This window comes from Neomonachus schauinslandi, chromosome 4 (assembly GCF_002201575.2).
Source record: "Neomonachus schauinslandi chromosome 4, ASM220157v2, whole genome shotgun sequence".
NCBI classification, from domain to species: Eukaryota; Metazoa; Chordata; class Mammalia; order Carnivora; family Phocidae; genus Neomonachus; species Neomonachus schauinslandi.
In genome coordinates, this window is record NC_058406.1 from 164,455,174 (window position 1) to 164,481,329 (window position 26,156).

The 26,156-nt window shown below is 37.0% G+C and overlaps 1 protein-coding gene across 2 annotated transcripts in view; it reads right to left on the bottom strand.

Annotated features, from left to right (window-relative positions):
• Positions 1 to 26,156, bottom strand: part of TRPS1 (transcriptional repressor GATA binding 1) — a 254,651-nt gene that overhangs the window by 5,293 nt on the left and 223,202 nt on the right. For both annotated transcript variants that reach the window (XM_044914656.1, XM_021688756.2), the window contains one exon: positions 461 to 583. In XM_044914656.1, coding sequence (XP_044770591.1) covers positions 461 to 583 — 123 coding nt within the window. The remainder of the gene's footprint in view (positions 1 to 460; positions 584 to 26,156) is intronic.

Genomic DNA, 26,156 nt, shown 5'->3' on the forward strand with positions numbered 1-26,156 from the left:
CTAACTTCTAGCCCCCAAAGCAGCCAAGAGGACACTTGCAAATTCTGAAGTTAAAGTGAACATAAGCATTCTTTCCCTGCCCTGTGTTTATGTGAAATAGGAGAGTCCTCTTTTAGAAACACTTTTTATGTATTTTCGAACTTTTAAGGTTTCTCCTTTCTGCCTAAATTAATTTCACCAAATTCTGATAACCATTAGTTCGACTATCTGTTATGGGAAGTTCCCAGAAATCAATCATTTTCCTCGTTTATACCAAAAGAAGCATAATGCATTACTAATGACCTCAAATATATCTCCCCATAACATCGAAGGCCATTTCACCATCAATCACAGGTGCTCTCAAAGTGACTGTATTAAACTCTGCGGGAGCAGGCCTTGCAAGCCAGGGAACGGTACACATCCTACCACAGACCAGGCTGCTTTATAAAGCTTTTCCTCAAACAGTCTAACAAGCTCTTACCGAGTGAAGCTTCTGGTAGAGGCCACACGCGTTGCATACATATCCGCCATTTGCATTCTTTCGCCAGAGAGAGGTCTTTGTGGTCAAGCAATTGGCACAAAAAACACCCGAGCCTCTACGCCTCTGAAACGGGGGGGAGAAAAACACAAGGTCAGGGGTGAGTCACATGATCAGTGGAGTTAGACCAAATCAACCCAGGAGTTTTGTCTTCAGATTGGCAACAATGACAGTATAAAACCACACTGCCCATAATGAGGTCAGGTTCAATTGTGTTTAATAGGCACCACTGATTTTCATTATAATTAACCCTACAGTGATGGATGAGGTGTGTGCAACACCAAAGGCTTTTCCCAGAAACAGCTTTAACTTCTTGAACTTTTGGTTCTGTGCCTTTAATGATGGCTCCTAAATGCTGAACCCTAAAATATACCTTTTAAAAGTGTCACAACAAAAGTCGCAAGACAGAATGTGGCAATATGTTTAATATACTTCAGCAAAGGGGGGGGCCACAGGCTACCTGAGCTTTAAAAATATAGTCAAGCGTGAAATAAAGGCGGCATGGAAACCATTTAAAATTAAGCCCAATTTGTGTCTTTTTGGGGGGCATTCATGTAACACAAGTATTAAGAGAATATCACACACTCAATTCTAGTTTGGGGGGTTGCAATGGTAAACTTTGAAAGAGAACATCGTCTATTTCCCAAAGCTGAGGGGACCAGTCGAAACTTGCTGTCAACTTGAAGTACAGTATTACTGAGAGCGCTTAAGGGGTGCCCGCTGAAGCCAGACAAGCTAGTCCCATCAATGGCTATTTATTTTATTTGCCTCAGACTTGGAAATCACAAGCGTTTCCGAATACAAATTGATTTTAGTGGGCTGAATTCTGTAATCACCAGATTCAAAAATAATCTAAGAATATTTAAAAGTAGATAATTAGTATTGCTTGTTCCATTCTTGCTATCAAGTAATGATTCCATTAAACCCATTGAAACAAAAGTCAGGCTGTGTTTGTAGGCGCAAATACTAACAGGCAGGAAATGAAATGCCCCTGCTGCAAGAAAAAAAAAAAAAAAAAAAAAAACAGCCTGAATTGCAACTTCCCTCTCCTTTCACTATGAAGCGAAGCCTTTAATGATAAAATATGCACGTTAGATAAGGAGTGGAAAAAATGTTGCTGGAACCCAATTTTATTATAAATTTAAAATTACAAATACCGTAAGTCAAAATTTCAGGGATTCATAAAATTTAGGCAATTTATTTAACTTGAGTCCATACTGTAGACCAGTGGTATCCCTGCCAAGAAAATACAATGGTTATAATTGTACTCTGATACATTTCAAATGGAAAGCTTTCTGCAGACATAATTTTGGCTTCAAGACTGGAACACTTTCTTGGCATTGAAAGGGCATTTGATTCATCGGGTGTTTCACAATGTATCACTAAAAAGACCTGGTGAGCAGCCAGTTCCCTATAGGGTAATTTTTCCATCCAGATGCAAGTGCTATCAGAGGCCCTCGTCAGCTAAACTAATTATGATCTTGCAATTGCTGATGCCTGCTCACTCTAACATTCGACATCCTCCATTAATCATCAATACAAGGAAAATGAATGAAACGTAAAGAAATGAGGGCTGGTAAGCTGCACAGCCATAAAAATCTGAAATGAGAGCAATAATTTAACAAGATCGGGGGAATGTTTTTAGTGCGCACAAAGTCAGGCTAACAATTGCCCTTTTCAACCAAGAACACGATTTCATTAGTGTAGCAGGTCGTGCTACTTTGGGTGATGTAATAAAAGCTAGATTTTTCACAAAGATAATCTCTGGCTCCCCTTTTAGTCCCTCTCCGCCCAAGTCAGGACCAGGAATGAATGCATCATGGTTAGAGCAATGGCAAGTGCTGGGTGTCAGTCCACAAGTCCCAGTTGGGACCTCCTGCAAAAGCAGAGACTGCTCTCTTCTAAAAATCAATGAACTATTAGATGCTATGTTTATCAAACATTCCGGGGCCCCCTTTATCTGAAGTAAGCTGGGGAGCCTAGTTAGGTTATAATTGTGAAACTTCCCTGGGGCCACGCCATCTTTTTCCTAGATCTAAATAACACGTTTGGCAAATAAACACCAACTTGATCCACATAAAGGCAATGTAAATGTCCATTTGGAAACTAACCCACATATATGGCTGAGGCTCAAATCTGAATGTGTAACCATTCACTCCAGCCTGCTTTTCTTTCCTTATGCCCTGGGTGCTTGACACAGCATGCCAAAGTGGGTGTAATCCTGGTTTCTGAGAGCATTTCAATCCTTGCACAATTTTGTGCTTAATTCTCTTGCAAAGAAAATGCCCTTCATTAGTTAGAGGGAAAGTCCTAAAATTATACCACTGGTTTCCACAGGCATATCCTGCTTTAAGCAGCACTTAAGCTCCACTAAAGAGGCATATTTTGGGAAAACTACATCTTATTTTAAAGACATCAGGGGTACTCTGGATTCATTTACCCAGAGTCAGTATAGCATGGAGGTTAATAATCAGATTTAGGAGTCAGACTACTTGTATTCAAAACATGTTTCTGCCTTTTGCCAGGTGCAACTTTAGGCAAGTTACTTAACCTCTCAAAGCTTCAATTTCTCCATCTTTAAAGTGTGAGCCGCTGTAGTATGTGGGCAAATGGATGCAATTAAAACAGTTCCAGGGATGTAGTAAATACTCAGTAAGTTAGCTATTTGTAAAAGGGATACAATTTTTTTTTTGGTAAGAGAAAAATACTTGGCTAGCTTTGTTTTCATCTCCTTAATCTACTTTTTGAGCATTATAGAGATGCTTAAGACATACAGTTGGATATTATCAAATGTATTTCATTTGTGTCAATCTTATCAAATATGAGAATGGAAAGTTGAGTCAGAGTGAAATATCTAGGTGTTCACACCTAGAATTCAATAGAGCGTACTTGTGTGGGGGTGGAAAGTAGGAGGGAGGTGAGAAATATTTCACATATTAACTCCCATCTAAACACATTTATCGCTTTGGTAAGCACTGTACCACTTTAGTTTTGGTGCATTTGGAATTTCTGGAAGCAGCAGAGAAGGTGGCCTATGTGGAGAGTATGCTTAGCTGTGTGACCACAGAATCGTAACTATGCCACATCTCTCTCAACTACAACACAGATGAGAGCCCTGACCTGGTCACTCTGTGTGTAATGTAACCTGGCTGGACACAGTAAAGCATCTTTTTGAAGTTACCAACATCCTTAGCCCAATCACGTGTAGAGAAGCAGGTCTGTTGCCAAAGGAAGGCGGAATAGAAGTCTCTCTTGCCCCACTTTTTAAAAAACACTCTTGGCCTTGTTAAAGAGAAAGAAAGGCACCGAAGACTTTATTTCATTCATAGTTTATCATGCATGACAGAGTTTTAAAATATTTTGTCATTCTCCTTTAGACTGTGTGTGTTAAGGACGGAAATCATGACTCCTAATGGTCATCAAATATTCTAAGTAACAAGCACCCAGTGCTCTGTCTTGAAAGACTAAACATTAATAAAGTTGAAAATAATCTACTGGAATTAAAAGAAAAGAAGGAATCTCACCTGCTATTATTTTTTTTATCATTAATAGTCACTCCCATTTTTGAAAAAAGTTTTTAAAAAATATTCCTTCTAAATGTCATCCATTTGGATTGACAAATTTATTTCCAGTTGGGCAAAGATGACTAATGATGTTGTAGAAAAGAAACAAGAGAAAAGAAAATCAAGACTGTTCCAATCCTACAATTCACACTTATTTTGGAGGAACAGTTGAAACCAGGTACTTGCTAGATCCTGACGATACAAAATCAGGTAGAATAAGACTCCAATTCTCCTTTATATACATCATTATGGTCCTATGTTGTCGATGTTTCTATATGTGCACATGTGTGTTTAATAATAAGATTACTTCTCCTTTTCTACAAGCTGGGTTTTTTTTTTTTAATTTTTATTATTTTTTTGAGAGAGAGAGAGAGCGGGAGAAGGAGAAGAGGGAGAAGGAGAGAGAGAATCTGGACCAGACCCCCTGCTGAGCACGGAGCCAGACATGGGGCTCGATCCTACCACTCTGAGACCATGACCTGAGCCAAAACCAAGATCCAAAGCTTAACCAACTGAACCCCTCAGGTGCCCCCAAGTTGTTTAAGAGTTAATAATATTTTGTATCTCCATGATATTATGCAGGAGAGGAGAATTGAGTCACATAGACAAGGTCCCTTCTGGAGAGTTCATGAGAGGAATCTGAGCTAGGGGATGACACCACTGGTGTACCTGAGGGGCATATTTAGCAAGATTCTTACGCTCCTCTCAGGCTTGTATATCTGAAGCCACAGACCCACTGCATTCTCTGCCCTTGGACTTCTCCAAGTGCCCCTTCTACTTCTTTGTTGCCTTAACTGAAGGAAAGAGTGAGGGAAGGTGGGCCCCAAACCCAAATCTACAAGAAAAGCACCTCAAATGAAAATTTCTAGAGAAAATTCCAGAAGCAACAATTCAGGGACCTGTTTTTTTTTTTTTTTTTTTTTTTACTTCAAGTTTTATAGCTTGCCTAGTAACTTTTAGGTCACATTTGTGTTGTCTCTACATAATTTCTGTTGGCTGATAATTTGCTGTGTGAAAAAGTAACGGTGGTGATAGAAATGGTTAATTGCAAGGATTTTTGAGGCCAGCCAAAGGCTAGCAAGTAGTTTTCAGTGATAATTACTGAGAATTCTTGGGGATCACTTGTTTCCTTTCCACGTTTCAAATGTATTATGACCACAATACTGATTTTCAAAACAGCAATTTAGGTGATGAATTTGGACAATCACCCATGTTAGGATTTGAAATAGAAAATGACATACACATCTTTTAATATAAGTACACTCTAAATCCAACATAATTTTTTTCCCCCTGCTTTGAAGGGCAAGAAGTATAATGACTAAAATAACGGATCAAACAAAAAAAAATTAATTTAGGTTCACAGCTAACCACTGTGCAGTATCACTATCATCAAATTTTTCTGAAAGCTTATGGTTCAAATCTTGCTTTAGGGGGCTTCATTCTTTTTTTTTTTAAGATTTTTTTTTTTTTTTATTCAACAGAGAGAGACACAGCGAGAGAGGGAACACAATCAGGGGGAGTGGGAGAGGGAGAAGCAGGCTTCCCGCGGAGCAAGTAGCCTGATGCGGGGCTTGATCCCAGGATCCCGGGATCATGACCTGAGCTGAAGGCAGATGCTTAACGACTGAGCCACCCAGGTGCCCCTAGGGGGCTTAATTCTTTAGTCAGTTATAGATCAGTGGGTTGAGCCTTGGCACATGTATTGGTGAACCCAGATGTGTCTTAAGAAAAAAAATGAAAAAAAAGTTTTAAAATTGGTTTAGCTGTTTCTATTACTTATATTATTATTTAAAAATCAGCCCAAAACAAATATTTGAATCAGTTTTCAAATTTCATTAACAAAGAACTGATTTCATTTGATTAATAAGAAATAAATTTGACTGAATTATTCATTCAAGTGGCTTAACATTTAGAGACATGGATATTTATCTGCAAGAGATTAAAGTCTCCATTGGAAAAGGAGTTTGTACAGAAATGATCCTTTATATTAGTGTTCTATGTATAAGAACTATACTGAAACCATGTAATTACATAACAAGCTTTGATAGGCAGAGTATTTACTCACATTTTTTATGGTTTTTATATCTTAGTCATTTTAAATCAAATCAATCTGAAATTTGACATACATGCTGTTAGGGCAGATATACCTCAAAAATTTTTTAACTTTAAATAATTTCTGTGTTTACTTGATTATATCAAGAATCTTTTGCAAACTTCATTTTAGGGACATGTACAGATGGCTGTGATAGAAACTTCTGGTACAATTTTGCAGTAATAAAATTTCAATGGTAAATTTAACTCCGTTTGGTTTTGGGAATGGAATAATTATTGAATGTCCAGCATGTGCCTGGCACCGAGCTACCAACTGGGGGTTATAGTGATGTATATGACAAACATGGTCTATAATCTAGGTTTCCAGTAGAATGTGCTAAAAACACACTAAGTGTGGAGTTAATGTGACACAAATTGAGATGTTCATAAACACTGGGAGTTTAATTTATGCAAATTATATGGAAACTTTTCTGAGGAAACCAAAGTATATTACATCAATAAATCTTATTTATTTATTTATTTATTTTAGATTTTTTTTTAAATATTTTATTTATTTGAGAGAGAGAGAATGAGAGAGAGAGAACACATGAGAGGGGATAGGGTCAGAGGGCAAAGCAGACTCCCTGCCGAGCAGGGAGCCCGATGCGGGACTCGATCCAGGGACTCCAGGATCATGACCTGAGCTGAAGGCAGTCGCTTAACCAACTGAGCCACCCAGGCACCCTTATTTTAGATTTTAAAGTAATCTCCACACCCAGTGTGGGGCTCGAACTCACCACCCCAAGATCAAGAGTCATGTGCTCCACCAAATGAGCCAGCCAGGTGCCCCAATACAGCTCATTTGAAGGCTGACAGTTATCTCATGATCAGAGAGCTTACTCTCTGTGCTCCTTTACTGAAGTGGGTAATAATAGTCTAGTCATTTCAGAAACAAGCTGATACTTGTTCATTATCCCATAAGTAATAATGTCCTAATGGTAGGACAATGATCAATAACATTGCCCTACTGACTACCAAAAAAGTTGGTATGAATTAAATAATGTATTTATTATTACTATTATGTTAAAGAATGTATTTATTATTAGTATCATGTAGCGGGTCGGCATTCAATAATTATGAATAAACGACGATTAGTATTTTAGTCATTATCACTGTTACTTGCCACTGAGTGACAGAGAAGGCCACCTCTTCCTCCAAATTCTCCCCAACCGAGGATTAACCAGCTACCGACGACGTATCAGTAGATAATACAGAACGCATAGAATGCAGTGCCTAAAACCACTTAAAAATAGATGGTGGCTTGCAACAAACATCTTTAAATTAATAGCCAGAATTTTACCCAAAGCACAGGCTACCTGATATTTTGGGAAGAGCAGGGAAAGAACGCTGCCAACACAAAGCAATAGTTACCAGTATCTTGGCTGACTTTTGCTCCAAATAGAATTGTGAAGAACAGTGCAGTTTAAATGGGCTGCACAGCAAGTCTCTGCCTGATTCAGAACAGCCCTCTTTGCCCTCAGATTTCTTGCCAGAAAACTGAAGAGACTCTACAAGGTTCAGCCAAGCACCCATCTTACGATCTCCTATCTCAGAATTTGGAAACAAAATCTGTTTACCCTGCTTAAATTCACTTCCTCAACACATCAGCAATGATAATGGAGACCAGTGTAAATAAAGCTGACATCCCTGGCTAGGAGCAGTGGAACCACCTCTGTTCCAGGAGATGAGGCAACACATACTCTATTAATCACACACTGTACCCAGGTACGAATGCACCTGAGACTTACTGCCCTGACACATCACCATGTAGGAGTTGCCGCACACATCAGGAAATGCTAGTGTGCCAAACACATTAGCTCCATTTCTTCTGAGATGCAACTGGTGACTGCTGAAGTGGGATAGCAGACAAATCAAGATTTTGCAACATATGTCCCACACTTCAGATCATTCATAGAGTTTCTTCAAATCAGCAGAATTTACAAATTTATCACATACCTATAGAACCCATTATGTAGGTCTGAAGGACTCCATCTCTATTCTTTGACTTACCCCGTATTTGGTAAATGAGCAAACCAAATATCCAGTGTCATGCCCAAATGACATAAAGAACCAGGACTAGAAAAACCCAGATCTCTGGAGTTCTGCCCACACTGTTTCTGTACTACTGTTCTGCATCTACAGCAATATGTATTCAGACAGCTAAAACTACGGTGGAAAATTTATGTCTGCACTGTCTTTTTTTCATTCCACGTGAAAGTCATTATTGTCAAAAGAACTACTCAAGTCTTTCACGGCTTCTATTTCTGCCACCATGGATCCATTTTCACCTTCAGCTACAAAAATCACTGGAGGCTTTCTCCACAGGGACTTTCTTCCATGCCAGTGCCAACACCTGACACTGAAAAGGAAGAAAAAAGGCTTTTTGGAGGCATAGTTAAACAATTTCAGCACCTCTTAAGCAAACTTCAGCTTGAGAACAGAGCTGATTGTTTTAATAAATTGATTGCACATTTTACCTAACAAGTCTATTTTGTAAACACATTTATTACGGGAATTATCCACATTATAAAAAATAAAAATCTTAAGTGATAATGATAAAGAAGAAACCTGTTGTAGAAAAAGCCTAACATCCAAAGGGTTCGGCTTCTGTGCACTCAAACACAAATAGTTATTTTATGTATTATCTATGAGGGGTTGCCTTTATAATAGATAATGATGAGGAGGATGGTTATTTTGGAAGAAACAGAAAATACCAAATGATAATCAGGAATTCTTTTCATGGGGTGGTGCCTGGCTGGCTTAGGCGGTAGAGCATGCGATTCTTGATCTTGGGGTTGTGAGTTCGAGCCCCATGTTGGGTGTAGAGATTACTTAAAAAAAATAAAATAAAATCTAAAAGAAAAAGGAATTCTTTTCATATTAGCTAACAGATTATAACTGGCCCACAAACTGTTTCCATCCTCATGGCATTCATATATACATCAGTGGTTCTTCACTGGTTCCTAATATTCTTTTGATAAAATTTATGACACTCTCCCCAGGGGGGAAAAAAAAATATGTAAAATACTTTACAAATAACTTCAGGCTGTTGAGAAGAATGTCCTTCACAAGATCTATCCAAGCATTTGGTATGGACCTGAATGCCTACAGATCTGAAGGTTAAGAACTCCTAACATCTATTATCCCAGTTTAGATCAAAATGAATTACTAGGTATTATTATTCCCCCACTTTCATTGATGAGGTAAAAAGACTAAGAATGGTTCTTTGACTTATCTAGTATCAAACAGTACATCCTAGTCTCTAAGTCTAGATAAAAACACAGGACTGTGTTCTAGAAACCATTTCTCAATCAATTATCTGACAGAATTCTCTCGCTTGACTACTTTGTGTCCCTTCTTCAATAATCACCATCAGACATCTAATATTTCTCCAGACTTAACTATGTGTAGGATAATATGCGTAGGCTTTGTTTCATTATCTGACCTCGTTAAAACGATCCTAAGAGACAGGTATCACCATTATTGTTGTTGTTGTTACTGTTATTCTTCTTCTTCCCTCCACTTTACAGATGAGAAACACTGAGGCCTAGCAATGTTTTTCAGTTGCTAAATAGTAGGGCTAAGATACAAACCCAGGTCTCCCTCGCTTGAGAGCCACAGTGCTAAACTATGTTTCAGGCCCTGGTACTAAAGAGGCGATTGGGGAATTTTTACCAAAAATATTTCACCATAGCTTGGCTTTGAAGAACTCTTATCTCTTCAAACCACCCTATAACAGCTGATTGAAATTATGCAAGTTTTGAGGTACCAGAAAGAAATGACTCATCCTCGATCAGATATGGCAACGATCTGTTTTGAGGTTGATAGATACAGTCATAGCCAGAGGGACACAACACTGGGCTGAGGGAGGGGTGGGGGTAGGGAGGGGGATGGGTGCAGTACATGTGTTTTAGTCCTGCCATCTCAAAAAAGAGGAAAAAAAAGTATGTAAAATAAGCCTCCGCTTCAAAGCAGAAAATTAGTCGACACCATTGACTTAGCTCCTAATAACGCCAGTCACATGGGAGGGCAGCTGTGAACCAGAATCTGTTTTTGCATTAGTCTTGGCTAGAGATGGGGCAGCAAAAACGACGCTGGGGTTTTGACAAATTCTGTAAACACATATGTTCAGATAACAATTTACTAGGTTTACTTTATATACTTGTATGTTCCCTGGCAGAGACCTTTTGCAATGTGTGGTATCATCATTATTCAACATAAAACACTGCCAATTCTGAAAGAGGAGGTTATTTTAATAAATTCCTCAGATTTGGATAATATGAAAATATTTATAATTATTTCCCCTTAAATATTTCTCCTATTATTATATATAAAACTATTTGTTCTTCATCAACCTATGGAGCTGACTTTGATACTTTTCATGTGTGATATAGTTTCCATTTCATTACAGAACAGTGAAAACCAAAATATTCTTAACTCTAAACACTTTTTACAGGCTATCAAGTTGAGAGGATACAGTACAGATCAGATGTTAAAACATAGCATGTAGTCTGCTCAGCAGAAGGATGATAATTGCTGCTTATTTCCACTGAACAGCATACAAATTATGGAAATACAGTTAAATATACTGAAGTTCAAAACAATTAAGAACCATGTTAAAAATCTGCAGATGTGTGTCAACAAGAGACTCGGATACCAAATATGCAATTTGGACTAAATACTTGATAAGACTAGATGGGGAATACTTCTTGTACCATTTCATCCTCTAGGACCTAAATACAAAAATGAAATAAAATTAAATAAAAATTTAAAAAAAACAAGAATAAAAAACTAAGAAAAATGAATCTGAACTTCATTTAATTTTTGAATCTATAAATAATTCTCTTAAAATGTCTCATTTGTTCTCAGTTTTGTATTTCCTTGGGACACATAAAGTCGTAGGTATTTAAATCCACCTTTCCAATAGTAAAAATAAGCGCCTAGTATGTTATGTCATTGCTCAAATAGAAGATGTATCTTTAAATGAGAATTCTGTTCCTGTTAGGGTTTAAAACCAAACTTGAGCAGATAATTTCATTATAGAAGCACGGTGCAGACAGGGAAATCAAAGCTGATTTTTAAAGTTTTAATAACATTATTTTAAAAAGACAAGTTGGAATTATGAATTTCCTTAACAATCATGATGTAATTTTGTAATAACTGAAATCTTTCATGGGAAAACTGCTTCTTCAGTAACTCACACAGTCAATTACACAGGAAAGCACGGTAATGGGCTGTGCCCCCATCGCCCCCCCCCCCACATTCAAATAGCTCACGTACACGACTTCCTTTTCCATTACCAACTTGTCTGCAGTACCATCTGTGAAAACGAACACATACCTTGTGCTGCCAGTTTCTGTTTTTGCACGTCCATTAGTGGGACTGGCTACAGCTGCTCAAGAAGAAAGCAATGATTGTCTTCGCTTTTATATATATATACATATATATATGTATATATATGTATATTTCCCCTCCATACAACTGTATCAGTGCAAGGCAATACATCGTCCTGAGTAGGGGACTGCACTTAATAACCTGACTCGGACCTGGGTCTCTGTGTGATCTGGAGTTTGTTAATCACACTGTATCACATACCAAAGCAAGAACTACCTCATCGCATCCAGCACTCTCGAGACGACCCCTCAGTCACTCCTACCAAATGGAACAGTTAAAATCATTTTGTACTGTGACATTCTGTCCCTCGAGCAGAGTATCAGGAAACCAATACTGAGGCCTGGCAGCATAGCCTGAGACACAAAACTCCTGGTGAGTGAGCTTTTATTTCATGAGAGGGGCTCTGAAAATAAAACATAGCAACTCACTTTTCTAAAACTTTATTTTCCCCTGCCTGCCTCGTGTTTACATTATTTTTTTGTTAGCATTATTTTTCTCCTAGACAAACATGATTAAACTATTCACAATCTTTGCAGAAGATGCAAATATATTAAAGCAAGAAATGACCTCAAATTAATTTTTTGAAGTGATTTGCCTTCAAGAAACATTTCTCCCTACTGTGGAGTAAAAGAATTAAAAAAAAAAAAAGAAAGAAAACATCAACTACCAAGTTCTTAAAAATATATATATAAAAAAAAGATTCATAGAGAAGCTGAAATTAAAAACACACACAAAAGAAAAGCAGAGATCCAAAAAATGGCTTAGATGTTTTCCTGTGCTATTCCACATTTACAAATTTACCCCAAATATATCAAAACTACTTTTCTTCATAAGAGGTATTTTGCTGTCAGTGTGAGAGCTTAGCTTTTTGGAACATTAGGATGCCAATTCTGCCTTAGCTTCTCATATACTGAATTGTCTTAAATCATCAAATGGCTCTGCTTTCTCAGCATTTAGGTATAGGAGATAGAGTGCTGGATTCCAATTATTTACAGATGCAAGTCACTCCCAGGGGACTGGAGCTATTAAAAACAAGGGCCTATTTTTTCTTTCAATCTTTGCATTATCAGTGCACTGCACATAGTAGGCATTTAATTACTGACAGCTTAATTGAACTGACCTCTGTCAGAAGACAGGGTTCTGCTGATTTTAATAAACAGACACTGTGTTAAAATATATGTGTATGTGGTATGTATATATATATACATACATGCTATGATCAGCAGATTATACTTTAAATGAAGCTTTATTCATGAAATATATATGGCAGTCATCATTACAAAAATAGGACTTAGACTGAAAACAGTTTCACTTTTGTGAAATGCAAAATAAAATTAAGTTATGCACCCTATTTAGATTATATATTATATGACAGGAGGGAAAAGAAATGGACTTTGCTTGAGCTTCTGAGAGATCTGCAAAACTAGTCGAAATGGCATATGTTGATGTGTGTATTTGTGTATGTATACACATCAAAGTGACAGTCCATATACATACACATACACAAATATACATACATACACAAACGAATCCAGTGCAACATTTTATCACTGACATGTAGTGAGATGTTGCTAGTGGCTTTTATTTTCATTAAAACAATATCATATTTTATAAAGGGCGAAAATACCAATGATGTTGTTAAATTAAAGAGAAAAAAATCCCAAGAGTTTCCTGGAGAGTGGAGAAGAAATGTAATTAACTATGTGTACAAAAGACCGAAAAGGAAATGAAGGAACAGAGTACCTAGGAGAGTGACTTATTATGTCAGCTTAATAATTATTGATTTTAATAGGTGGAAAATAAGAAATCAAGAACTTGTGATTTATTTTTATTATTGTGTTAGAGTCCTCTCAATTCACTTACACACTCAATTAACATAAGTGTAATTATATATGGGAGAATACTGAATGCAATGCTCGACATATATCAGGAATTCAACGAGTGTTAAATTCTTCCTTTCTCTCTTAGTTTCAGAAGATACTGAGTATCAATAGACATTAGATTTTAGAAAATACTGAATAGCTAAATAAGATTTTGGCATGTATATACACATATATCATTCAATTATCTAGATTTACACATTTATGCACATTTGTATAAAAGTTATGCAAAGAAGCTCTTATTTATTCTATGTTTACAACATGAAAAGAAGATGAATAATGATCCTAAAACTCTCTCGCATTTAGGTGACTGTCTTAAAATTTATCACATCAATTATGTGTTTGAAAATACTATCTCTCCACCCTCTTTCTCTCTTCTATTTGTCTTTTGACTGTGTTCCAAAAGACCTTTAAGGATTTCACTATGTAAATAAACCAGTTTGGTGGTGACTTATTTACTTTCATGAGATTCATCAGTCCATCAAAGATACATGTCTCACTCTAAAACACAAGTGGAAATTTGGGGAAGGAATCCGTATCCTTTGGAATTTTCTAGAATATAAAAGAATGCTAGGTAGGTCAAGTTCCCTTACGAATATTACTCATTCTAGCTAGTTTTCTTCTCTTCATATAGTGCGATCACATAGCTTAATACATTATCATAAAATATGACAATGGATATTTAATTCATAGACTACACAAAGTTGATCCACTTAGATTTATACAGATCAAGATTTAGAAACCTCTGTACAAAAATTAATTTTGGGTGCTGGCTGTAAATTTATATCCATAAGCAACTATTTGGAATTTGACATCCCCTATTTTATTAAAAAAAATATATATATATATGCACACATAATACATTAACATGCACACAAACATACACTTAAAATATGTATTGCATATTTACATGCATATTTCCTTAAAAAAAAAGTGACTTCTAGGTCCTCCAGTTTAATAATTTAAAAAGTTCAGAGGGGACAATCTCGTATTTTAAAGGGTTTACTTTAAAAACAAAATGAAACAAAAAAGTTACACTTCTTTCCCAAATAAAGGGTTATATATAACTAGAAAGTAAAATATCTCTGAGAAAAAATTAGATACAAAAAGTGTAAGGACAGAATCAATGAAACTTAAGAAACCAGCAGGTAGCATTTCATGAAGAAGGAATAATTTATGTATGATTAAAAAACATTTGCAGACATTACATGCTCCAAAAATTGTGTACTCTCTGAAGGGCAGGTTAAGTAGCTAGATCTGATTTAAATCATCCCTTTTTCTATCTACTTTCCAGTATTTTATTTCACTCATTGCACATATGTATGTATATACTTAGTGTGCCCATGTATATTTCCTTGGCAAAATAAAAATGGAAATAGTCATCTTCTTTTAAACTCATCCCAAATGGAGAAATAATTCAAAAATAAACAGAATAGACTGATTGGTACCAGACTAAAATTCAAAGCAATTCACATGTACAAAAAAAAAAAAAAGAAAGAAAGAAAGAAAGAAAGGAGAGCCTTAAACATAAAAGTCCTAACTTTTAAAGAAGAAGAAAATCACCATTAGCAGAGGTTTAGCTAATTAGCTGATCTAATGCAGAGCTTTTATGTTTGTAGGTTTACAAATTTCAGAAAATGACCAAATTATTCCACTTATACCATTAACTTGACCCCTTCCAGAATTTGACCCTCCTAATAGATTTGTTTTATAAGATATGACATCTTGAACAGCTGTGCTATTCTTTCTTGAACTTGACTTTTTTTTTTTTTAAGCATGAAAATAGACTGATTTGCTAAAACATGAGTATTCTTTGGTAACAGTGGGGGAGGGAGGAATCAGAAATGGAAAAATAATATGAGTTCCTATCTGAGCGAGTCATTTTGAAACTCAGAGAACACTGAAGTATTACAAACATTTGTGACCAGTTAGAGAAATGATGTAGAGAGAATTTGAAAATAATCACTATGAATTGAGTTCATTAACATAAGGAGGTAAGATTATTAAAATGGAGAAGAAATTCATTTGAATGTTCTGATCTTCAAACCCCCTACCACTGAGTGGATGCCATTATGTGCTCGTTGCAAATTGCAGTATGTTTCAAGTCTGGTTAGTAAGGCTCTCTCCAGAATTTTACTTATAAAAACTAAATATAAATCGAGATTAAGTTAGACTATTTCAGGGAAAAGGTTTTCTAAATTTCTTACAGGGCAAATAACTTGCAGGCACATTGGGAATTTTAATCTATGCTAAAAAATACCTCTAGCTAGATTCTATTTAATATAGCAACTAAATAAATAGTTTGATGTAACCGGAATACTGGTCTTACTCAGAACCCTCTTGATAAAAAGCCACACTGGATTTATAGATGAAGTAGGAAGGGGGAACAACACAGCATTTAATAATCACCGCATCTACCCTTACTCAATGCCCTATCAAGTTTAATCTTGCAGAGGTACTTAGGCTTAAGTGTTATTTTTGTACCTTGGCTCCAAATGGCATCTTGACTTAAAATTCCATTAAGTACTTCAGAAAAATAATAAATTTTGCAGCACAGTACTAAAAGTACATATGAGGCTATTCTTAATTTCAATTATACTATTAATATATTAGTGATCTGTTCATCCGATTGCTGCTTCTGATAGGTTGACCATTGTTTAACACAGCCCAAGCACACTGTTATTTTTACAAGAAGTGAAGGCATTTGGAAAAAAAAAAAAAAATCAGACAACTCTGTTTCCAGTGTCTCCGGGATAATTGTTACCTTTCTTCTTTTCAACTTTAAAAGAAAGCAGTGTCTGTTTCGCTCAGGGCAGCTGTTTAAAGTTCCTGCTGTCAGAATCTTTTCAACTTGAGTAGATTTAGGATTATTTAAAAATGATTATTGTATCACACTAAGTCTTCTATTGCTATTAATACTTGAGCATCCTAATGTGCATACACAGCACAGTAATTAACCCAGGAGATACGTGTTCACACTCACCTTTGGGATACACACACATATACTTTTACATGGGTGGTTCTAAATGGTTTATTTTTATTTTAAAAAGTTTTAGACAAACCTCTGATGGGGAATGTAATATTGGTAGTCCGAGATACAACGAAATTTTTAAAATATTTGGTCTTCTACGTCTAGTTCTGAAATTCGTATTTCAAAGCAAACTCTGAAGACGATTCACTTACAACAGAGCAAATTCTATAAGCTGGTCCATTCTTTTACTTTATTTTATTAGGCAATATGCTATTGTAATGCAATCCCAGAACATTAGCAGAGAGGTTTTGCTTTAATTGTCATAAATTTACAAAAAATCCTTATTTTGAAAATATATTTTTCAGCTCATAGCTTAAATGATTGGACTTGCTTTCATTATTAGATAAATATATAATTTTTAACTTGGCAATACTGGTATAATTTTCCATTAGAACTACAATTAAAATTCATTTTCGTCCAAGCCATAAACATTGGTTTCCTTTAGCTTCCTTCTAAGTTGATTTAGATTTTCCTTAGCAACCAATGCACAGCCTTCTCCACCCCTTTATTTCTTTGAATGTTTATTACCTGTTGAAATCTTCTTGGCTTGCAGAAATAGCAGACAGGAAAGAAAAAAACTTACAACCTAAATGCCTGATATTTAATCAATAAAGGAAGGATTTTCTCCCTTAGGAATTCACTGCTCTATAAACTCTGCCTCTTCTCCTCTTTCAGGAACAGAGATGAAAATTCTCTGATTCCCACAAAATCAAAACCTCAAGTCACTACGACACACTGAAGAGCCTAAGAAACATGCTCTTACTTACTTATCAATTACAGGTTATTCATCTATAATTTTTAAATACAACTGCTAATCACTTGCTATTACACAAAGATGACAAGGCCTCTGAGTCTAAACTCATACTTCTTCCAAAGTTTCTCAGAGATATATATTCATAATATTCATTATATTGATTCTCTCAGTGATAGAAAATCAACTTTTCTGGAGGACAGATCTCATTTCTGAAAGAAAGCAACATTTATTCAGAGTAACGCTGATGAAGAAGACAGCAGAACCACCTGGGTGGGACCCAAGGGTGGCAAACGCGTATGACGGACCAGCATGTCGTGTGGACAATGACTGATAGGAGTCAGGACCAGCACTGGCTGTCGTGCAGGAGCAGAGTTCGGCACCCTCTAGGAGGTCAGGAGTACCCCTTCACTGCTGGGTGGTGTAGCTTCCAGAGATTTGCTCAGGGAGCAGCTGGGGCCCCCGGTGGATCTGGGACTCGGGGTTGAAGGCTAGTCAGTCAGGACTGAAGGGGGCTCACCAGGTTGAGTATTAGTCTCAGCACTGTCATTTTGAGTAAAAGTCTGATGTAACTAGCAGATCGCTGGCTTGATCTCACGGCTCAAAAACGGGTGCTGATCATTATTCTAAAGACTTACAACAACGTTCTCTCCAAAGTCAGCAAAACCTGAATAAACTGGCAGCTTCCTCAGGTGGTGGTTTTGAAAGTCTACACTCACTTGGTAATAAGTTCTGGTATGTTTATTTATAAACGTCTTATTACTTTAAATTATCACCTCATGTAAGGAAGGTTCAGTGCCTTTGAAGTGTTTATAATTTTGAGGGGAGGTAAGGTAAATATACATGAAGCAATTAAGAGAATGATGCAAGAAAGCAGACATGTCTAAATACTAAGATTTTTACGATTCCTCTGCTTCTAAATGCTACAACAAGCGAGAAATGTGAAACATACACACTCGCACATGCACACGTACACACCCTCTCACACACATTCACACGCATGCAGCTAAGGAGCCCAATCCATGCAAGTAGGTGGTAGGACTCGAATGCACCTTCAATCCTTACTTATCACTGTAACTTTTAGTTTCTTTCAGTTGCTTGTGGCAGAAAATACAACCCAAACTAGATTAATATGAGGATAAATCTTTTGACGCCTGCAAATGAAAAAACCAGGAAACACTGACTTTAGGCACAGTTTAACCAAGATTCAAGTGATAGCATGAGAGCATAATTTCTCACCCTCTGGTATATGTTTCCACTGCACTAACTACAGTTTCACCCATATACCTTCTCTCTGGTTGGCAAAATGGCTGTTGGACATCTAGCGCCATATAGTTGACTGAACAAGTGAGGGGGGGAAAGAGTGAGTCTTCTTTCTTGATAGCTCAACACAACGTCCTCAATAGGGCCTTGCTGGCCTAACTCAAGTCCTGTCCCTTTCCTACCACGGCCAGATGGGATGCAGGATGGAATGCCTGCATTGGTTTATTAGTCCTAAAATCGTTCTCTAATGTGAGTTACAAATTAGCTGGTGATCTTATCCAAATGCAGATTTTTATTTAGTAGGTCTGAGATGGGATCAGAGATTCAGTATTTCTCCTAAGCTCCCAGTCTGTGTAACAAAACACAAAGACACACACTTGAGCTCCAAATCTTGGGCAAAATCAGCTTCATCTGAACTAGATGAAATGAAAGTGAGGGAGGTGTGGATTTTCAAGGGAAAACTAAGGACTGTTATCAGAAGTAAGATATTAAAAGATGAGATAAAAAAATGAACACATTTCTTCTACCACCCCCCTGCCCCACACTCTTCTGTATGTTATCTATCCAGAAGAGGGATCTTTTAGTAAGCAAAGCATCTGTGCTGACAGTACCGCTGATCACACCTGAGTGGCCCAACCAGGCCATCTAGTATTTTCTGTGGTTTGAATAATCCTTGAAAGAAGCCATCATTATCTACTCTTCTCATGTAACTCTCTTGAAAGAGTTGATCTATGCCATTTTCTTTTTTCTACAAAAGCCACACTATGAGGAGGTAGTAAATGATCACAATACCACCAACACTCTGTTTAGGAGAATGTGGCAAAACCTTATTGTCACAAAAAGCAAGGATGCCCCCATGACAGGTGCCATGGTCAACTATTTGAGATTCAATCAATCCCATTTCCTTAGTTCACAATGAATATACAGGATATGTTTGGAAGGTTCACAATAAAAGCCCTTGTGGCCAGCTCACGTGAGAACGCTCCTGAAGGTTTATCTGTACTTGAAAGCCAATAGAGCTTTTCAGTAGTCACAGTGATGACAAAGGTAGCATCCGATTTTTTTTTTTCTCTGAATGCATGTTCTTACAGTCCTTTGTCAAATATCAGAAAGTGTTAAATGGGCCAATAACTGTTTCCATGGGCACATGTGTCAGAAAAATAACTTATAGACAAATGTATCATCCTTATCTTCCAGAAAGGCTAAATTACTACATTAACAAGAAGAAAGGTTTACCCTCTTTCAAATGAGGTATCTAAAAATATATACGTCTTCTGATCCTATGTCTAGCCCTAGCTCATATTTACACTGTAAATATTAATTACTATCAATTTCAACTTTGCTTTCTTCACTCCTTAACGAGGTGGTATACTCTTTTGTTTGAATTCTCTACATCACTGGGCACGTCTCTAGTTTGGGTTATAACTCAGAGTCAAAGAGAGCATGAGACTACTTTCTATATTCTTTCTCAGGTAAAGAAAAGCTATGACTTTTATTTCCCCCTATGAAGTGAAAGCATCTTATAATCTAGCAAGTGACTGTTGTGTCTCATAAGAGTATTAAGACTAAAATACCTAAACTTGGCATGTATTTTCTATTTCTAAATGAAAGCAGGCCCATGTCATCCAAAAGATGTACAAGTGTCTAAAAAATAGAAAGTGCAAGGCTTACTTATTGCCAAAAGCATGTAAATCTAATGCCAAAAGTCTTACATGTACAGGATTGCATAAAAACCAAGGCCATGGCCCACTAAATGTGATAATCAGGTGATACGTATCTGTCATCACTTACTTATTCATTAATACTTAATACCATTCATTGACCATCTGCTTGGTGCCCAGTACCATGCTGGATGATTATGGACCCATAGCTATGGACCTATAGGGACTATGGACTCATAGAAGACATGACCCAAGGTCTCAAGTTGCTCACCAACAATCAGAGAAGCCATATAAGCAAAGACCTGGTAAGTGCTCTAATAAAGCTATCTGTATTTACTAGGTTATGCCTCAGGGGAAAAAAAAAAAAAAAGAGCAAATAGCCAATCATTCTGAAGGGTCATGAATATGATGCACACAGAATGTCTTGTGCTATGCCAGTCACATAATAGATGTTCAGTAAATTAGTCTCTTCCTTCTTTATACATTTATGTAAAAGGGGGTGGGTGTAAATAACAAATGATATCATTGTCTCTTCCAGTTCTTGCATTTCAATACTAGTTCATTGTTTTTTCCAGATGATCTGAAGTAATCTCATTGGCTTTGAGACTCACATTTCCTCTCTCCCTTCTCCCTTCCTTTCTCTCTCTTCCTCCTTCCATCCCTTCTTTCCTCTTTGTTTCTTCGCCTTTTCATTTATCATTTCATTTTCAGACTACTCAAGTTCCAGGCATTACACACTAGTGATTCTAAGAAAAACTGTATTTTGCAATAAAACAAACACTCCAAGAACATCTTAAACAGTTACTAAAGCCTGATCCAATACACAATGACTGGTGACTGACTGAGGCAACCTAACATAACGTGTATTCTTAATAAAGGTAAACTAATGTTAATTTCATTCAAGATATTTATTTAAGTACATAGTAAAATGCACTCTAGGTTTGTCTTTTGTTGCTGTTCGAGGGGAGGGAGCCAAATGGTCTCAATTGCATATGGAGATAGCATTAAATGTGTTTCTTTTGCTCAACTTAGACAGTCAACAAAGTGCCTGAGTGTAGGAGTGTGGATGACGAGTAACTCCCAGCTTCAGTCATGCATTTTCTATAAACTAGGAATGGGGCTATTCACCCCTGGGGCACGGGGAAGCAGTCAGTGAGTCTTTCAGGATGGTGGTGTTGTGATTTTCATTTCCTGGAACAGCATAGTGCTAAATGCAGGAAACTGGGATTAATTTTTCACTGGAACAAAGTTACTTTATCATTCTCCTTTAGTACTCTCCCCTAGTTTAGAAAAGAAGGGGTAGGACCTCTGCACTGCCGTTTTCAGTGATGCTAACAAGATAAATTAGAACACATGACATGGATATGAAAGTAAAAATGTCACAAGGCAAGGGATTTTAAAGAGCATCAAATGGACAGACACCGAACTTGTTAAAATGGCAAAGACACCCAGAGCAGAGACACGACGGAGTCATTAGTTTTTCAACTGACCTGTAAGTAATTTTCCATACTATCCTCTAGGACAAATGGGGTTCACTGTGTCATGTTCGTCAAGTCTTTACAAAGTTTTTTTAAAAGTAAATCACTGGTAAAACTGAAATTTATTTTAATAACGAAAATGTTGTATTTAAAGAGCCTAGTTTTTCCCCATTAGCCACAGGGGACATTTTGTACGTTATTATTAGCACTTTGCAGCTAACAAGCAACTTTTAAACACTACTCTGCAACAGCTGTAAGGCTAAACCTTCCAGTCATTGGTCCCTTCTGCTGAACATCCAGAAATGCAGTGTTATGACATGTACAAACATCCACCCTAACTTCCTTTCAACTGAGAAAGCTCAAGATGGTAGGAAACGGGAGACCAACAAGAATCTGCTCCCTTACTGTACACAGTATCTTGCTCTCTGATTAGAGTCCAGGGCACACTCGTGGGGAAAGCAACAGCTCTGCTTTCTGTCTTTTCATTCCCTTCTCCCATTAATGTTATTTCAATTGTGTTATGGGCTGTACTTTAGATCTAAAAAGAAACATTTAGCTTTATTTGAATGCTTAAATGATTAATGACCCTTTAGTGTAGCTGTCCTCTCATAATTGCCATAGAGTAAGCTGCAATTTACTTTTAAAATCCAGACCTCTGGGTACTATCGCGAGCAAATGATAGCTCAGGCACTGGCCACTAGGTAGAGTTCATTTTTTAAAAATTGCATCAACTCCCCAGTATTCTAGGTGGACCATCTCCTAAATGTTTACGTCAATGGAAAGTCTTGAAACTTTTATTATGGAAAAATCAAGGCATTGCCACACTGTTCAATGAAGGAGGGTAGGTGTGCACCTGAGACCTGGAAGATAAAAGGAGAGGGAGGCTTGAATCACTAAGAAGGATTGTCTGGACGGGCCAAGACTCCGTGTTCTTCAAAAGGAGGACCATTTTGCATTTCATCCGAGAGCGGTGCACAGCTGTCCACTGAAGGGGAAGGAAGTAGTTATGTGCACCTATCATGTAATCAAGAAAAGGTGCCTGTGAGTCGTAACAGGACCATGTGAGTTTTACACTTTTCTATTTTATACAGCTAACATCCTCATATCCCAGTGCAAGTCAGAACAGCAGTCTACATAAAACATGTAACTCCTAAAAATATAGCTGTTTACATTTATATAATGGAAAAAGATGTGATGTTTGCTTCCCAAGGTTTCAGCAGTGAGCCTAATAATAAGTTTGTATTGCTCTCCTAACTTTATTTTTTGGAAAATGCAAAATGCATTAAAGAATAGATTCTAAGGCATCGCTGCAGAGCATATTCTGTGTGACAAAGGATAATGGGCCGTCATTGGATAAAAATGGACATTATCAAACCACAGTGCCTGGGAGTCACCTAGATAGCGCTGTCAGTTTGCTGTGTTTTTCTGTTTAAGTCTTCTGGCTAAAATGTTTTCTGACTTTTGTCTTGGCCAATTTTGGGCCACACCGAATGTTAAATAAACTATTATTTAATCAAATACAGGCATATTAGTCTCACTCCTGCTGACAACTTCAATTAGAATATTTTTGCTTTGTTAAAAAAAAAAAAACCCTCATGATCTTTAAACTGTTAAGGCCTCTGCACAACATCTGGTAACAATTTTTGATATATCCAACCATCAAACTTGTATCTCCGTGAAGTGGTTTATCCAAGATTTGTTTTAATTAGGCCGCCTTTCTAACTTCACATGGCTTTCAAAAGACAGAATCACTCAGATGTTTTAAGCTGTAAACTTACTGAAAGGCTATAATTAGAGATCCACCAAGGTGGACTATTTCTGTTCATTAGCTAGATAGCCAGGTTAATTCAGTTGCCTCTTTAAAAGAACAAGAAACTATTTCTAACTTTAGCACATTAAAAAAATTTATAAAAGCTTCAAGCTGCTTTTTAACACCCTACTCTTCTTGCTGGTGCTCCTATCAAAAGCATTTGAGTCCAACACTTTCCATAGGGACGCGTATTCCAAATGTCTATTTCTCTACTTGGGCAGCCCGGTTCAGTTTTAACGTCTTCCATTTAAATGAAGTACGTAGCATTGCGAAGACAAGATCACAAAGAACAGCATATACCTGAACAATAAATATAAAAATCAATCAACTTCTAGATTCATTTTTTTTCTTTCTTTTTTTGTTTTTTTATTATGTTATATTAATCACCATAACTTCTAGATTCATTTTAAGAAAGCATCTTCCCTCCATCAACCATAGCTTCTGGTAAGCCACCGTTTCAGTAAGAAATTACACTTACCTTGGATGTTCTTTTTTAATATATTTGCCTCTGTCTAAACCTTGGGGAGTATAAAAATCTCCACTCATTTATTTGCATCACAGGCACAGATTAAAGGCAAAAGTAATGTGGAAACTTAAAACTATTTATTTTATGAGGTAACTATTTAAAAATCCACTGGGAAAATAATGAAAAATGGCCTCATTATCCCTCTTTTTTGGTGAACCAGGCTTCCTTCTACCAAAATAGGTCTCCCAGCTCTGTGTGTGCGTGTGTTTGTGTGTGCGTGCATGTGTGTGTGTTGAGGTTGATGGTAGCCCGTGGCTTTCCTCCACAAGTTTTTTATGTTACTCCCTTTGAAGCACTAGCACAACTTTATAGCTTTGTATTATTATTAAACTTCTTCATCAATGCAGGGGTTTCTCATTGGTGTTCACAAAGCCTAAGAATGGACCCCCAGGATCACTCACATTTTAATTCCTTCTGGATAAAATGGACTGACAGCAACTGTAGTGAAGTTCACTATTTAGTCTACATGATGCAATGCATGTGGATATTTGGAAACACTTGGGAGGACTGACTTAAATGTCATATTTAGATTCACTTGTATTATATAAACAGTCAAATTCTCAGAGTAGATGATACAGCGTAGGCAGCAAAAACATTTTCACCCACTGATTCTCTGAAGGAAAAAAATACATCTGCTTTTCTATTTTTGCTTACGGAAATATGGGAGAAAAGTATGAATCTTCACCTTGCATTTGAAACTGTAGTGCATTTTACATTCAAACATTCTCTAATTCTGTCCGTGGCAAGAAATATATATATACATATGCCATATATATATATATATATGGACTTCAAAGGATTTTATTGTAAATCAGAATTATTTTCCTGGTGAACACAAGGCTCTATCTGGGCAGCAGGTGTGTGTTTTTCATTTGTTTAATATTTGGGTTTTGTTTTGTTTGGTGGGGGTAGACCATACAATGTAGTTCAACAGGGAAACAAACTAGTAGCCAACATTCAAAAATTGGGTGATCTCACATAAAAACCCATGTCTTTTTTCCTAGGTTTTATTCACATTTGCAAAATCTGGTATTAATGAGGTTCATTTTTTCACGGGGCAAGACACAGCTGAGGTGGTTGGGACCGCCCCTTTCAGAAGCTGCACTGGCCACTTCACCACGTGACCTCTGAGCCTTGGCATTTTTACACAACCTGCTTGGCTCCCAGAAGCATTTAATTTTGCCATGGTAACTTTTAAGTCCTTTGATATTAATTATCCCAGGCTTTTTCTGTCTGAGCTATTTTGTAATCTGGAGGTACCGGAGTCTGCCTGCCTGGGTTCAAATCCTGTCTCAACACCAAGTAGCTGTGTGACCTTCGACAAGTTGCTTCAACTCACTTTGATATAACTGCTTTATCTGGGGAAAAAAAAAAACAACAACAAAAGGATAATAATGATACCTACCTGATGGGTTGTTTTGAGGAGTAAAGGAGTTAATTCAGTGCTTGGATAATGGTACATACTCAATAAATGTTAGTTATTATAGCTCTGGTTTCAGACCTCCATCCTTTCTTCATACTCAAACTCAGCAATCCCATACATCCTGTAACTGGCTGATACCATCAATTGGACAAATATCTAAAATGCATCTTCATGCTTAATATATCCATAAATAAATGCTTTAACTTGGGGATTTTGGTATCTTTCTAAGATATACACCAACAATGTCTTCAACAGAGAGCTAAAATATAGATCTCCCAACTCCTTAAACATTTCAAGTTCCCCATCATTTAGAGAACATGACCTACTGCTCTCCTTCTTTCCCCATTTGGTCTAGCTTGTCTCTACCATCTTCCACCAACTCCCTCCATCCTCACTCCTTTCTCCACTCCCATGGGATCAGATGCTATTCACTTAGACTTGGTACTTGCCAGTCTTTATTTTCTCTGCTGGAGACTGTGCTTTCTTATTACCATGTCCAGTGTCCAGCACAGTACCTGCAACAGAGCAGGTGCTCCATAAATTTTTATTGAATGCATTAACAGAGGAAGCATGAATCCAACTAATTTAAGGCCTTCCTATCTATCATTTTAGGTCCAGCTCAAACCAGTTCTTCTATCTTCTCTTCCAAGATCTCTTTCTCTCTCTCGTATATTCTCCCATTTCATTTTGCTGGTAGTTCTCCCATTTTATGGTATATCTTTTTCTATAATGTTTGTTAACATGGCTATTTCTTCCACTAAACCATGA